Source organism: Eschscholzia californica, unplaced genomic scaffold (genome assembly GCF_041429995.1).
Source record: "Eschscholzia californica isolate CP2 unplaced genomic scaffold, dmEscCali1.0.p SCAF_5, whole genome shotgun sequence".
NCBI classification, from domain to species: domain Eukaryota; kingdom Viridiplantae; phylum Streptophyta; class Magnoliopsida; order Ranunculales; family Papaveraceae; genus Eschscholzia; species Eschscholzia californica.
The window spans coordinates 17,316,768-17,332,836 of record NW_028238472.1 but is presented as its reverse complement, the minus strand read 5'-3'; the positions used below and the strand labels follow the sequence as shown (position 1 = coordinate 17,332,836).

Below are 16,069 nucleotides of genomic sequence, written 5' to 3'. Positions count from 1 at the left end.
ATTGCTTCAAGAAAAGTTACATGTATTTCTAGAATGGAAATTATAATCCTTGTATTATTTCAAGAAAAGTTGTCAAATAAATAAGGGTAAACTTGGAAGAAGAAAACATATGAAAATAAGTTGGATTACCAATATGAGACTCTTAATTTGGGACGGAGGGAGTAATATATGTGATTCAGGGGGAATGGGAATCACAAACCCACCTCCCCCACTGGGTTTGCTATTACCCCTTTTTGAGGGAATCACATTCCCGGGCCCACACCTTTCCCGCAAGCCAAACAATGATCTGGAATGTGATTCCCGGAAATCACATTTCATTCCCACGCCATTCCCGCGCGTCACCCATGGCCTTAGGGTTTACATATTTTTCCTCTCAAAGTAATGGAAACTCGACCATCATTGAGATTATTTTTTTAGATTTAGAAACTATAAACAAAAGGAAAGAAATACGAAGTTTAGACGAAGGATTCAAATTTCAGTTTGAGTTAGCAGGGAAAAATGACCGAAATTTTCTTAGTTAAATTTCGGTTTGGACGGAAATTTCAGTGTGGATGGAAAATACAATTTAGTCCAGTAGAGTTCAATGGATTTCAAAATTAATTCCTTGGTTCAGATGTTCTATATGAACTCTCAATCAACACATTTTCAAAGTTTATAGATAAATGAATAAAATTTGAACAAACCGAATTTATGCAGGGAAAAAAATGTAAATGCGTTGAATCTGAAGCCACTTTAACTCTATTGAATGAATGAAGCTAGCTTATGAACAATTGAATCTAGTTGAACGTACATCCATTTCAGTGAAGAATTTGTGTATAATCGCAATTTAGGTTTAATTTAGCAAGGGTAACAATTTGAAGAACACCCGAGTCATATCGGAGAAGATTTCTTCGACAAGATTAGACGCTAATGAGTTATCATGTGTAAGTGCATCTCATCTAAAGATTTTGAAATCTGAACCATTTCGAGGCTATTGGCTATTAGAGAATAACTCTCGTGTTTGGTAGGATTTAGTCATATTTATGTCCACGAGTACTGTTGATTGAGATGCACTAAGATTCATACCGAAAACAATGGCTTCTATTGTTTTGCTTACAACATCACATTCGTTAATAACCATTCAGTCTAAAAGCTTCAACTATTAGAGGGTTGAGTGATCTGAGTTCTAACTTTTAAGAAACTTAGGGCTATAATCGGCTTAAATATGACCATTTATCATCTAAAAAAAGAAATTTTGAATGAACTGACTGTAAATTATGAGATTTCTTTATACCTTTTCCTTCTACAGAAGACTCTAATCACAGTGGAAGTGAAATTTCTACAATAACTGCAAATCCCTCGGGAATCATTTGGGGATAAGCTGTTAGCTAGGGTAATCTTCCATATTACAATGGTTCAACAAAGACAGGTTAGAATGGTAATATATATATAGGTAGTTTCCTCATGAACTGCAATGAAATTGAAAGGGATCCACCCTAAATTGAAAGAAGAGGATCATATCCACCTGAAGTAGTTAAGTTTCAATCAATGGAAGTTGTGGCCTCTCTTCGACCTGAGAGCCCTGACGATTGAATATGTGGAGTTCAGATATATATATATATATATATATATATATATATATATATATCAATCTCACTTGAATGGTGAGACAGAGTGTAATGCTTCTGTTAAGAGGTTAACCATTCTTCCTTAGTGAGGTTTTTTAAAATCGTGAGAATCAGAAGTGCCAAAGCGGGCAATATCACTAGTAGCCAAGAAAAGTAGTCCGCACCATCCTATAATATATGTATATATCTATATCTATATAATAAAACAGAAGAAAAAATGTTGTCTGGGACAAATATCCTTTTTTAGCAAAGGATATTGTCTAGAGGCTCAATTTTAATTTTCTTTCACCCCTGAAAACTTTATAGTTATCTGGGTTGGGTCCTCTAGTACCTATATATTGCGTTGTTCGCGTCAATCTTGACCGTTTATGTGCCAAACAAACGACCTAGATCTGAGAGAACATTCATATGTATTAATTAATGTCTGAGCCTCGTGCTTTTCATTTAATCTGGGGCGTCGAGAGGGCTCAAGGCACAAATCAACTTCTCCTTTCTTCTTCTGATGGCACAAATCAACTTCTCCTTCTCCTTTCTTCGCCTGACTTCCTCTCGTCCAAACCCTATCGCCTCCATCTTCAATTTCTTCTGATACTAATCTCTTCACTAATGTCCTCTTTGATTTCTACCCAAAGATACCAGTGTTGACAACCTTAAAAGGACGATCCAAATCATCTTTTGCTCGAAACTCCTCTACCAAGAGAAGCTTCTTCAAGAGATAAGCTATCTTCCTATATTCGGTAGTCATTGTAAGTTTGTTTACATTGATAATTTGTGATTTATTAGTGTATTGTGCGCAAATGTCATCTACTTTTTCCTTCGAATTCCAAAAGAAGGCAATTCTTCTACCAGATTGGTAGGGACGTCGCTTGCATAGAATTTATGTCTTCTTAAGTGTTCTATTATACAACTTATTAGATTTGGTTTAATAGACCAGATTGATTAAATTATGATATAAAGGTTATTCCTTTTAGGGATTTTTGGATCGATTTACTGGGTTTTTTTTGTTGATTAGTATTTAATTTGTTATTCATGCTTAGTGAAATCGTTCTTTTTAGGGTTATCTTCCAAATAGTCCCCAACTTTATGATCGGTTTCCTGCCTAGCCCCCTACTTTATCAAAAATACCCAGATGGCCCCTTTTTTTAGATTCCGTTATAGCACCGTTAACTAGTCATCACTTCTCTCTCGTCCAACTCATCGCCACTCTCTGCCACCTCATCATCTTCACCGACAAAGATCGCCGGCCGGCGGCCTTCAAACTTTAAAAAAAACAATTTTATCTCTCCTTTCTTTCTCTATCTCTAAAAAAAATTAATTTCCTCTCTCCTTTCCACTCTCTCTCTAAACTCAGGTGAAGGGGGTTTCCCTTCGCCGGAGGTCGGGCATACCTCCAAGGTCTATTCCGGCAGACCATGAAGGTCTGCTCGTACAGACTTAGAAGGTTTGTTCCGGCAGACCTTCAAGGTCTGCTCGAGCAGATCTGGACGGTTTGCCGGAACAGACCTTGAAGGTCTGTTTGAGCAGACCTTCAAGGTCTGCCCGACCTCCGGTGAAGGGAACCCCCCTTTGCCGGAGTTTAGAGAGAGGAAATTAAAAAAAAAAATTAATTTTTAGAGAGAGGAGAGATAATTTTTTTTATGTTTGAAGGTCGCCGGTCGGAAAATTGGCCGACGACCTTCGCCGGTGAAGATGATGAGGTGGCAGAGAGTGGCGATGAGTTGGATGAGAGAGAGAAGTGATGACTAGTTAACGATGTTATAACAGAATCTAAAAAGGGGGGCAATCTGGGTATTTTTTATAAAGTTGGGGGCTAGGCAGGAAATCAGTCATAAAGTTGGGGGCTATTTGGGAAATAACCCTTCTTTTTATGTCAATTTCCTGATTTCGTTTTTAATCCATGAAATGTTTCTATAAGAAATTTCGTGATTTGATTTAATTGATGGAATTGTTATAATGGGCATGGTGTTTCTCCATCTAGAGATTAGATTTGCATCAAACTATTCCTGATTAGCTTTAGCAAGCTTTGTTAGATTTAGGGTTATTTCCCAAATAACCCCCAACTTTATGACCGGTTTGCTGCCTAGCCCCCTACTTTATTAAAAATACCCAGATGGCCCCTTTTTTTAGATTCCGTTATAACACCGTTAACTAGTCATCACTTCTCTCTCATCCAACTCATCGCCACTCTCTGCCACCTCATCTTTTCGCCACCTCATCACCTTTACCAGCCTTCAAACACATAAAAAAAAATTATCTCTTCTCTCTCTCTCTAAAAATAAAAAAAAAGGAATAAAATTTTTAATTTCCTCTCTCCTCTCACTCTCTCTCTAAACGCCGACGAAGGGGGTTTCCCTTCGCCGCAGGTCGGGCAGACCTTGAAGGTCTGCTAGAACAGACCTTTCAGATCTGCTCGAGCAGATCTTCAAGGTCTGCCGGAACAGACCCTTCAGATTTGCTCGAGCAGACCTTTAAGGTCTGCCTGACCTCCGGTGAAGAGAAACCCCCTTCGCCGGAGTTTAGAGAGAGAGGAAATTAAAAAAAAAATTAGAGAGAGGAGAGATAATTTTTTTTTTAATGTTCGAAGGTCGTTGGCCGGCGACCTTCGCCGGTGAAGATGATGAAGTGGCGAGAAGATGAGGTGGCGATGAGTTGGATGAGAGAGAAGTGATGACTAGTTAACGGTGTTATAACACAATCTAAAAAAAGGGGTCATCTGAGTATTTTTTTTATAAAGTAGGGGGTTAAGCAGGAAATCGGTCATAAAGTTGGGTACTATTTGGGAAATAACCCTTAGATTTAAGCTATTGCATGCTTACTTATGGTTCTCTTGGATCAATAACTTAAATGGACTTAGATTATTCGTGCATTTCTTTTCTTTTACGAATGACTTGAAAAATTCTATTCTTAGATTTTGGTATCCCTCTAAATTTACTCCATGTCAGACTCTACTTCTTCACTGCTCACCTTTTCTGCTTATACTAATGTCCTTTACAAGATTATCGCTTGATTATATCATTTAAGTTTTTCGTCTTCATAGTTTGGTCATTTAAGGAGTTGCAGCAAAGGATATAATCTTTCATTCTAAGGTTAAAAAAATCAAAAATATGTTGCTTTCTCTTTCTCCAGATTATCATTTTGAATTGTTTCATATTGCTCATTGAGTTTGATTATCATTTCGTTTACTTAATTGTTTTCTCTCTTGGAATGGGTAATTTAGATAAATATGTGTCGAGGTAGATACCTACTCTAAAAGATGTGGATTAACTTCTTGACAAAATACAGTCTAAATGAAATTTCTGAAGTGAGTTGTTCTCAACTGAAACCGAGTAGATACCTACTCTAACTATACTGTGGGTATGTTCAATTTCAAGTAATTGAGCAACTTCGGCATTCTCCTTTTTATTAGGATCTTTTGGGGTGTTTTTATTTGGATCTTTTGGGTGTTGTGACAAATTAAGAAGATAAGAACTACTTTACGACCCAAGGAATAGGTGATTATGACTTCTTAGTAGTTTCATGTGTGTATTGATTCTTCCTTTATGTTTAATGCCAAAACTTGGAATGGTACTCCAGTATATAACACTTATACCAAATGATTGAGTAACCATTAAATATACCAATCTGGTAGCACTTGGTATACTTCGTTTCGTACTCCATCCATGCTTTTCTCTGGTAGCACTTCGAAATCTTGCACAGCTACCACCTCCACCACTTCACTTTTCTAATTCAGTTTTCTTTTATTCTGCATTGTTCTTTTCAACATCTTCATTCAAATTTGTCATCTTCTTTGAAATTTCTCTATCGGCAACTCAAATCATTCTTCTTTGACCTGAGTTTGAGTCATCAATTGTTAACCGTATGGCAAGACGAGTTGTTTATTATGAAAAAAAAAAGTAGAAAAAGCATTGATATAACTTGAGAAGCCCATATTTCACATTAAGTAATGCAAGAGCGTTTCCATATGGATTTTCCGTAGAGAATTGAATTACTGTTAACACAGTCAGGTTCAGTTTTCTTCCTCTCACAGGTCTTTGGTTTATATTCCAGCACTCTAATAGGGAAAAGTTTGATCTACACATAAATACACAGATCAAGAAGATGGTTACCATCCTGTTAGAAGTGAGCTCCATGATTTGGTCGTGTTCACCAGATGTGTATTGAAGCGGAAAGGACCTAATCCAAAAGTGACCACCCTGTTCCGGCACACTCTGCTAAAACAAGCCTCTCACTAGACAAGCCCACAATGCCGATAACCTCTTTACTTGAAATGGAGTCCGCATTTTGCCTGTACTTCGTATTACTATTTTCTGAATTTTTTAATGTTAAAGTACTTAGTGTTGTATGTAAGGACATTTCTTTCTGGTCTGTCTATATGAACACATTTATTTGCATTATGTTAGTTCTTACAAATCACATTGATATGAGCTATTTCAACTCAATTTCTAGCAATATAATGGTATTTTACTTGACCATATTTCTTTGTAAGTCTCAACAGTGAAGTATTAGTTTTCATTTTGTTGAATTCTTTTTTGAATCACATTTAGTGATAGTTTTTCAACTTTTGTAACTTGAGTATCTTCTTTTCCTATGTTAAGTTTATTGATATTTTAATGGCTTCCAAAGAAAGCATGTTCTCGATCATTTTGAAACTGAATAAAAGTTGCCGTAGACCTTCTGAATATTTTTCAACTATTGAAGTCACACTACATAAGTTTTGTTCTCTTGAACAACAAAGAACCACTGGAATTACCCTGAAGAACATGGAGTTCCACTTACGCTGAAAATTCACTTCTTAATATTGCGATTTAAAGATCTTGAGAGACAACTATAAAGTCAAGAAAAGAGATGAAGTAAAACTAAAGCAAAATGTGTTTACTGTTAAATTGGCAATTGTGTAAAATACTTAATAAATTTCACTGTGCCGGAGGCACGGGCTATACCCTAGTATACGTATAATTGCATATATATTTTTGTTGGAATATAACTTTTTTGAGATATAACTGCCTACTATACGGTAAATAAAAGGCCGGTTAGTTGTGTCCTTTGATTTTTTTTCTATTTGGCATATCCATTATCAAACCAATCTAATCGAGTTAGAATTAGTCAATTTTGATAATTTTTTTTACACATCTGAAAAAAAAAGCATACACCTTGAAGATATATTTTTTGTTAGAGTTACTCCAAAATTGAAATTAGTGGAACGTACCAATGTGGAAATGTTTCTTTCTTTTAGTCAAAAGCTGGGTAGGTATGGCTTCCCAAATCGAAAGGGGTCATTATAAGTAACTTTACAATCTTTAATCTCTCTATTTTAATGAAAAAGTTTCATACATTATTATGAATAAACCACTATATAAAAAATATTAGCAATCCATCAAACAAAGTCATTCCAACTCTCAACAACAACAAAAAAAAACAAAGTCATTCCAATAAAAAAGTCATTCTCTAGTATTAAGATTGCTTAGCAGGGAAGGATACTCTTTTCTTCTCCTACAGTGAACCGCAAGACATAATTCTACCTAGTTTTTATTTTTTTTAAGTTAAATTTTAAGACTGACTGAAAGACTAAATTATCTCGAATTAGATTTAATTTTTTTGTTTCTCTCCAATTCACAATGTCTTACTTGTCTAAATAGTTAACATAAGTTGATTTTAGTTCTATTTTTGTTGTTGATTTTAGTTCTCTTTGAGTCAACCAATCCATGATTTAGGTAGGTAAAATCTAGGGTTATTTCTCGCGTGACCCCTAGTTTATGACCACTTTCTCGGTGACCCCCCTAATTTATCGAAAATATTTAAGTGACCTTTTTTTTTTCTTTTCCGTCTATTGACTACTAACTTTTTTGTGACTTTCCAAAAATACCCTCATTTTAATTCACACAGAGTCAACTTTCTTACTCTCTCTAAAAACTTCCCTCTCTCTCATCATCTCCTTTAATTCCAAAAATCCTCTATTTTCATTTTCTTCTTGTGTGGTGTTTGATTTGTATTTATTTCATGATACCCATTTCATTTATGTTAAGTCATTCTTTAAAAACTTGATCTCACACCTAAATCTCTCTCATTCTCACTATCTTCCACCCACAACTAGGGGTGTCAACGGGTCGGTTCAGGTTCGGGTATTCAACTATCCAGAACCGGAACCTATAAATTGTAACGGTTTCGGTTCTTGACGGTTCCGGTACCGGTACTTTAATCAAAGGATCCAGAACCGGAACCTTTAAAATTCTCGGGTACCCATCGGGTATCGGGTACCCATTGGGTATTGATAAGAGTATTCAAATATTTCTTAAAGTATAAGAATTTGCATGAATCTACTAAAAAAAAACATAGACGACATAAATCCTTCAATAAGCAAATATCCCTGGTACAATAGTTGATGAGTATAAGAACATCTCCAATGCAACACTCAACAAAAACTCAATTAATCCAATGTGTCAAGTATGAGTTGAGTTTCTCTTTCCTAGGTTGCACTATTGAGATACTCAATTAGAAATCCATCTCCAATGCAACACTAAAAAAAACTCAACATTTACTTTAAATTTACTTTTGGTTCTTATTTTAATATATAAAATGTTGATGTGGACCAATTGAGATACAACAATAAATATTGAGATACTCAAAAGAAAATTCAATTGTTGAGTTTTCTTTTGCGTATCTCAACATTTATTGTTGCTACATCATATTGAGACTCTAGTTGAGTGTTGCATTAGAGAGTGTTTTTTGTTAAAAGCTCAAGTGATCCTATGTGTCAAATTGAGTTTTGTAAGTTGAGTGTTGCATTGGAGATGCTCTAAGAGATTAGAGATTAGCGGAATCAAGAAAGAAGAAATGAACCTTTATGTTATATTAACTCACTCATCTTTGTGTTTTATAAAATTAGCTTTCAACCAAGGAAAAGAGGATTTGAGAAATTTCACTCACAACTTGGTGAATTGGTAAATTGGTGAGAAAAACCATGACGTACAAGAATACTATATAATCTAGGGTAGTTTTTTGTATTATCTCGGGTTCCCATTACCCGTCGGGTACCCGGCGGATATACCCGATAAGGACCCACCTCCTAATCGGGTCCTATCGGGTATACCCATTTAGGACCCGATTTCCTTAATGGATCTAAAACCTATACTCAGAACCTACCCGTTAAGAGTCGGGGTCGGTTCGGTTCTCGGGTAAACGGGTACCCATTGCCACCCCTACCCACAACCTTCCAATCTTTCTTTCTCTACAAATAAACACATCATTGTTCGTCTACTTCTTCTTTGTCTTTCCTAAGTCGACATATTGATCTCTCTGGTTTCCCATTTCAATTTTTTTTTCTACCAGTTCAAAATTCTCTGATGTAATACTCTGCCTACCTCAAAATCACCCAAATTGCAGTCTTTGTAGGTGGGAACGCAAATTACTCGAACACCCATATCACGTTCTAAATGGGTATGAACCAACCAATTAATTCCAGGGAAATGCTAAATGTACAAAGAATCTTTGACAAGATTCTTGACAAAATGCTAAGTGAACGGTCCCGATCAAAGTCAAACTTTGAAAAACTTTGATCTACTTTTGTCTTTTAGTGAAAATGAGTCATTAAGTCAAGACTTTTGTCAAGGACTTTGTACATGTAGCACTCCCGTTGTTTCTATCAGAACCCCAAATTTCCACCCTTTCATGGATTTACCGAAATAACCTTAATCGACTCGTTTCGTAGGTACCCTTTTGATTTTGATATGCTTTGTATGTGTGATTTTAACTACAAAGACGATAATCAAATCTAGGGTTATGAAATCAATGGTAACTGAAGAATACCCAACAACTAGATATCTTCACAGATATCGTCCTACGAATCCTCTTCCACTAGTTTTCAGCTATGAAGAATTAGAATTATCGACGAATGTATTCGGTTCAAGAAGGAAAATTGGTGATGGAGGATTTAGGTCAGTTTATTTAGGGCAACTTTATGATGGTAGAATTGTTGTTGTGAAAAAACTTCATAGAAATCTTTCATTTTCAACTAAATCATTCTCTAGTGAGAAAGTTCAGAGAGAATGAGAGAGATTAGGTATTTTTATCGGAGATAAAGTTTTTAGAGAAAGCGAAGATATGATAAGAGAGAGAAAGACAGACGACTGTGTTTTGAAGAATAGGGTACTTCTGAAAAGTCTAAAAATAGTAACAATCAATGGACGGAGAAAAAGAAAATGGGGTCAGATGAGTATCTTCGATAAATTAGGAATCCACGAGTGAAGGTCGTCACAAACTAGGGAGTCATCTAGGAAATAACCCTAAGGGTCCGTTTGATACGTGAGAAAATATTTGGGTAAGAGAACGACTTTCTTTCCCAGTAGAAAGAAAAGGGATTTCTTACCTCAAAGTCAAATTTTAGGTGTTTGATAGAGAGTGTCTTTAGACAAATGTTTATTAATCAGGTTTTAGTTATTAATTGGACCTTTAACCAATATATAAATGTTAGGCATTTAAGGGGTGCTTTAGACAAATGTTTATTAATTAGATTTTATTTATTAATTGGGCCTTGAACCAATATATAAATGTAAGGCATTTAAGGGTGCCTTTATAATTTAAGGGGGCCTTTAGAATTTAAGGGGGGTGCCTTTAGAATTTCAGCTTATTTATTAATTGGAAAGAGATGAACAGAGAGTTGCGGTAGGAGAGAAATAGAGAGAGAAAGTTACGGGAGGTGAGAGTTGTGGGAGGAGGAAGAGAGAGAGAGGACGAGAAATCAATTTTCCCACCTAAAAGGTGGGAAAAAAAATTGGACTATTTGCACACTTTTTCTTTCTTAGGAAATCGGTTTTCTTACCCAAAGTGGCCAAACAAACAGCAGAAAACTGATTTTCTTGGGAAAGCGACTTTCTTACTCACATTTTCACACGTATCAAACGGACCCTAAAATCAACTTTGAAACCCCACTCAGTAGTCAGTAGTAGTACCCATCCATAATTTGAAAATCTATGAACTTTTTCCATTCAAAAATCAAAAGATAACACCACTAGTGAAAAATGCGTCCGAGTCAGCGTTTACGTCTGAGAAACAAAGAAACATTGTACTCCTAAACCAACTATTGACGTTTACTTTGAATTCAAAACTTCTTCCTCTACCCTTTCTCTCTCTCTCTAGATTTTTTCTGAGTGGTTATCAATTCAAAACATTGCAGAGTTCATCATCAAGATGAAGAAGCTTCTTCCTAACTCTGTTATCGTCTTCCTCTCTTTACTAATTCATTCTCTCTCTTCAGCAAGTAAGTTAATTTTGTACTTTCCACTACTTAATATCATCATTAATCTGTTTCTTTATCTTTGATTGATTTTCAATATAACCAATTAAATTACCCTAAATTGAGGATTTTAATTTTCCCTTCACTTAATTGCATCAAAAACATCAGAAATGTGAAGAACTCTAATTTGTTCAAGCTGATTTAGCTTAGTTCTGAATCAAATCGCAGTAAAATTGTGCCTGATTTCTCTCTCTATGTGTTTTTTTTCAGATGCGCAGTCTTTCATCGGGATAAATTACGGCCAAGTAGGCGACAACCTTCCTCCTCCGTCGGAGACGGCGAAGCTGTTAAAATCAACATCAATTGGAAAAGTAAGATTATATGGTGCTGATCCAGCTATTATAAAAGCCCTAGCAAACACCAACAAAGGAATAGTAATTGGTACAAGCAACGCTGATATTCCAACTTTAGCAAAAGATCCAAACTTCGCCAAACAATGGATCAATTCAAATGTAATCCCTTTTTATCCAGCTAGTAACATAATTGTTGTAACTGTTGGAAATGAGGTTTTGATATCCGGCGATCAAGGTTTGATAAACCAGTTAGTTCCGGCAATGCATAATCTTCAAGAAGCTATAAATTCTTTATCTTTGGGTGGTAAAATCAAGATTTCGACCGTTCATGCTATGTCAGTCTTGAAAAATTCTGACCCTCCTTCAGCTGGAACATTTGATCCTGCTTTTACAGATACAATGAAGGGGTTATTAGGGTTTTTGAGAGATACAGGTTCACCTTTCATGATAAACCCTTATCCATTTTTTGCTTATCAAAGTGACCCAAGGCCTGAAACTTTGAATTTTTGTTTGTTTCAACCCAACCCTGGACGATTTGACTCGGGTACCAAGATCACCTATATGAATATGTTCGATGCTCAGGTAAGAGTTAAGCTACGTAGATACTAATATGGAAAATTGGTTGTTTCGTTCGAAAACCTAATTTGTTTAGTGCAGGTTGACGCGGTAAGATCTGCCTTAAACGCTATGGGCGCTAAAGATGTGGAGATTGTGGTAGCAGAAACAGGTTGGGCGTACAAGGGAGACAAAGATGAAGTTGGAACTAATATTGAAAGTGCAAAAGCTTATAATGGTAATTTGATCAAACACCTTAGATCGATGGTTGGAACCCCATTAATGCCTGGCAAATCGGTTGATACATATATTTTTGCATTATATGATGAGGATTTGAAACCTGGGAAAGCCTCAGAACGAGCATTCGGACTTTTCAATCCTAATTTAAGTATGACTTATGATGTTGGTCTTTCAAAGGGTAGCCAGGTAAGACACTTTTCTTGCATAATCCTCCTTATATTTTAACGTCTTGGCTATTTTAGTAGATTCGATGCATTTTCATGCTTTATGTTCTAGATACATAAAATTGTTTGTTTGATTGCATATGTGATAATGTTATAGACTCTGAACAATATTTACAAATGCTGATGATAATGAGATCATCCTTAGAAAAACCAAACCAATAGGATCATTTGTATGCTAAAGAAAGATGCATAGTCTAGTGGAAGAATAAATTGGGTGCGAGTTCGCAACAGTTAGTTTAGTCGGCTATGTATCCTTATCAGTAGAAATAGGATTAACATTCGACTGGTGAAATGCGTTTTGATAGTCCTGCATTGGCTGTAGAAAGGCCATGTGCTTAGTTCATAAGCGGAAGGAAAACCTCACCTCTTCTTGAACTAGCTTTTGGGGCAAGAGAGGTCCACGACCACCCACACCGGTACCAGAGCCTAGGAAACAATTGTGTGAGGTGAGATTGTTAGAATAATCCCACATTGGTTGTGGAGGGACAGGTAGTCAGTTCATAAATGGGGAAAAAGTTACTATTTAAAAAGTCTTTCTGGCTAAAGCATTTCTAGTGATCAGTAGTGGCTTCTGTTTTATACATGGGCAGAATTAGATTGTGCATTTTCTTGTTCTGTTTTTCAGGTATTTCAACTAAATTAACATGAACTCTTTTTGTTCTTATTAGGCTCCAGCTACCACCCCGACTCCATCAATATCGGTAATGCCACCAGCTCCGGTAATTCTACCTCCCACAAGTCCGATAACACCAGCAATTCTAACACCTACAGTACAACCAGTAACTCAACCTCCACAAGTAATTCCGAGAATAGAGTGCACATCAAAGAACTCCAGTGGGGCTTGTCCTCAACCAAGAACTATCTCATCAGGTGGAAGTGCTATAGAGGGTAATATTTTGGCTCTTTCTCTTTCTTCCTTCATTTATATCTCTCTTTTCTGGTAGTATAGATGTTCTTCCTTTTTTCATTTTGTTTCTTATGTTCTATTTCGTGAGTTCATTCACATATAGATGTCATAAATGTAAATGTCCTTTTGTTGTGTCAAAGTTGTTGTAATTTTTTCCTTTTCATTTGGTTAAGTTAAAACCATTTCCTCGCCCGAAAATCTAATGGAAATAATAATCATCGTTTTGTTAATTGTGTTCCATGATGCTTTGTTTATTTTGTTCCTTGATGTTTCTGCGTTAGTAAGATGATTCTAATATTTTCGAAGTGACAATTGAACCTAAAATTTTCCATTATATCGTTGCTTAACCGTAACATTTATGGACCGTTCGTTATATGCGTAATAGTTCTGCCACCCTTGCCGTAAACTATGTGACTAATATTTGATAATTTATATCCTGTAAGATCAATTTTGAGGTCTGCCCTGAAAGTATAGTTTTTTTTTTGTGGAGATCCCTGAAAGTATAGTTGGATGTGAAGTTTCATTTTGGAACTTGGCCTACGAAATTTTAATTTCCATTTATATTTTAGTCGGCTTAGAAATTGAATATTTTGTAGAAGTATTCAATAGTGTAGTAATAAGTACAAAATTGATGAAAATGTTAAGCATATGACTAGAACATAATGTAATTCTTGGAGACAAAATTATTAAGAGAACGAAAAAGAGCAAAAGAAAGGTCTGATACTAATAACAAAAATTAGTAGCATTTCTCTATGTGTTGCCATAAAATATTATAAGCTGAATAATTTTTCTTTCAGATCTATATATTTAGTGGTCCAAAATTTCCACTGTAATTATCTTTATTGCTATCACCGGGTTTACTTATATTTTATTTTTTCTTTGGCATGATTTTCTCCAAAATGCTCGAAATAAATGAAGATTTGTCACGAAATGTTCACATTATCAACTTGAACAAATCATAACCTAAAATTAAGTTTTAATACCTTACAAACAGATTGGAACTCTAGTTGTTCTGCATTCTCTAACTAACTGGAATGTTTCTAAACTTGTGTTTGTCTTTTTATTTATGTCTGAATTTGAATTAGAGGATTATTTCACAAATTAGATATTTGTTTTCACATATGAAATTATGAGGTCTGAATAAAAACTTTGACATTTAAACCCTTCCTTGATATTTTTAAACCTAATTTTTGTCCCTCTTTATCCTAATATCTATCTCCCAACATAACAAAAAAGAGGATAATTTAAAAACTCAAAATTTAGGGATAATAAGAAACTAGGCCCAAATCTGAATAATATTTGAAAAGGGATCCATTTCGCGAAAGTACGACTTTACCTTCGAAATGACATTTTTGCCACCTAAATCAACGTAAGTTTTTTTTTAGAATTTTTTTTAACAAATTTCAGTTTCCTCTCAACAATTTTGTTTTTGCTTAAGCAAAAATGTTTTACATTTCTTCTTTTGCATTTGACAAACACATTGACTGACACTAACATTTTAGCTAAATCATTTTCCGATTTGTCTTGTGAAGAAAGAAATATTTTCCGCATTTTTTGTTATGCTTTCGACAGAAACATTTAGACCAATCCGTTTTTTAATTTGACTTTTGCAAAACTTAAAATGGTATGTGCTAAGGTCGAAAAATGGCTTTTCGTCTATCAGTCAGAGAATCGAGACTTGATGCATGACTGCTTCTATTATGAATGGATATTCCGTGTGGATGATTGATACTCCTTCCTCCGATTCCTGCTCCTTGCTCCTTAGAGACCTGAGAGACCTGCAAAGGGTTCGCAAATCGCTCATACGCTCAAGACAGTCAGATTGCTTTTTGCAATTAAAGAATGAGTATTGAGTGATCATTGTGGAATGTATTGAACTTATCCCAAGTTGCCTTGAAGAAGGTGATGTGATGCCCTTTTATAGGCCGAATTAGACCGACTGTGATAGATGGTGTAGATGAGGCGGTTGTGATCCACCTTTCGGGAATTAAACTACTGTTCGTAGTTAGGGTTTCCCTTTTGATTTATCTCGTATCTAGGATAAATAGAAGTTCTCATGTTCAATATACTTCGTAGATATCATGCTTGGTGGATCTTCTAGGAGATGTTTCCTCTGAAATTCTTAAAGTCCAAGTTAGTTAAACACTTAAGATATTTAGCCGACTGAGATCTTTAGAAAGATTCAGGATTAAGTTAGTAAGCGTGGGGCACACTTCTGCCTTCCCAGTTTAGGGCGTAAGGCAGCGGCCTTGCTTACGTGGACCCCCTTACACTTCTTTGAGAATCTCATAGCAGTCCTGGTTGTGTTTTAGGCGAAACATGATTAGAGCTCCTTAGCTGATCTTTGCCGACCTCCCAGTTCTGGGCTTAACTTGCGGATCTTTACGGGTCCAGCAGTCCTGTTGCCTTAAGCTGGGTTGACCCTTAGACTTCTGGTCTATTCTTGACTTATTGACGTTTGTCAACGGTTGAACATTTTGTAGATCATCATGAGTCTCGTCACATCGTTTTGTTAATTGTGTTCCTTAATGTTTCTTTGTTACTAAGATGATTCTAATATTTCCGATGTGACAATTGAACATAAATTTTTTTATTATATCGTTGGTAACCGTAACATTTATAGACCATTATATGCGTAATAGTTCTACCACCCTTGCCCTAAACTATGCGACTAATATTGATAATTTATATCGTGTAAGATCAATTTTGAGGTATGTCTTGAAAGTATTGTTGGATGTGAAGTTTCATTTTGGAACTTGGCCACATGTACTAAATTTTGATTTCCATTTACATTAATCGGCTTAGAAATTGAATATTTTGTAGAAATATTCAATAGTGTAGTAATAGGTATAAAATTGGCGAAAGTGTTAAGCAAATGACTGGAACATAATGTAATTCGTGGAGACAAAGTTTTTGAACGAAAAAGAGCAAAACAAAGGTATGATACTTAATCA

At 35.6% G+C, this 16,069-nt stretch overlaps 1 protein-coding gene across 2 annotated transcripts; it reads left to right on the top strand.

Moving 5' to 3' along the window:
• The first annotated feature begins 10,560 nt into the window (after window positions 1-10,560).
• On the top strand, window positions 10,561-13,345 carry LOC147537543 (glucan endo-1,3-beta-glucosidase 7-like). 2 transcript variants are annotated; one of them, XM_086643709.1, is made up of 4 exons: window positions 10,561-10,860; window positions 11,107-11,771; window positions 11,847-12,170; window positions 12,877-13,345. In XM_086643709.1, the coding sequence occupies exons 1-4, from the start codon at window positions 10,791-10,793 to the stop codon at window positions 13,150-13,152; spliced, it is 1,335 nt and encodes a 444-aa protein (XP_086499835.1). In that variant the 5' UTR covers window positions 10,561-10,790; the 3' UTR covers window positions 13,153-13,345. The 2 variants fall into 2 exon arrangements, with proteins under 2 accessions (XP_086499835.1, XP_086499836.1); XM_086643710.1 differs by having other exon boundaries at window positions 10,656-10,860; window positions 11,107-11,348.
• The last annotated feature ends 2,724 nt before the right edge of the window (window positions 13,346-16,069 follow it).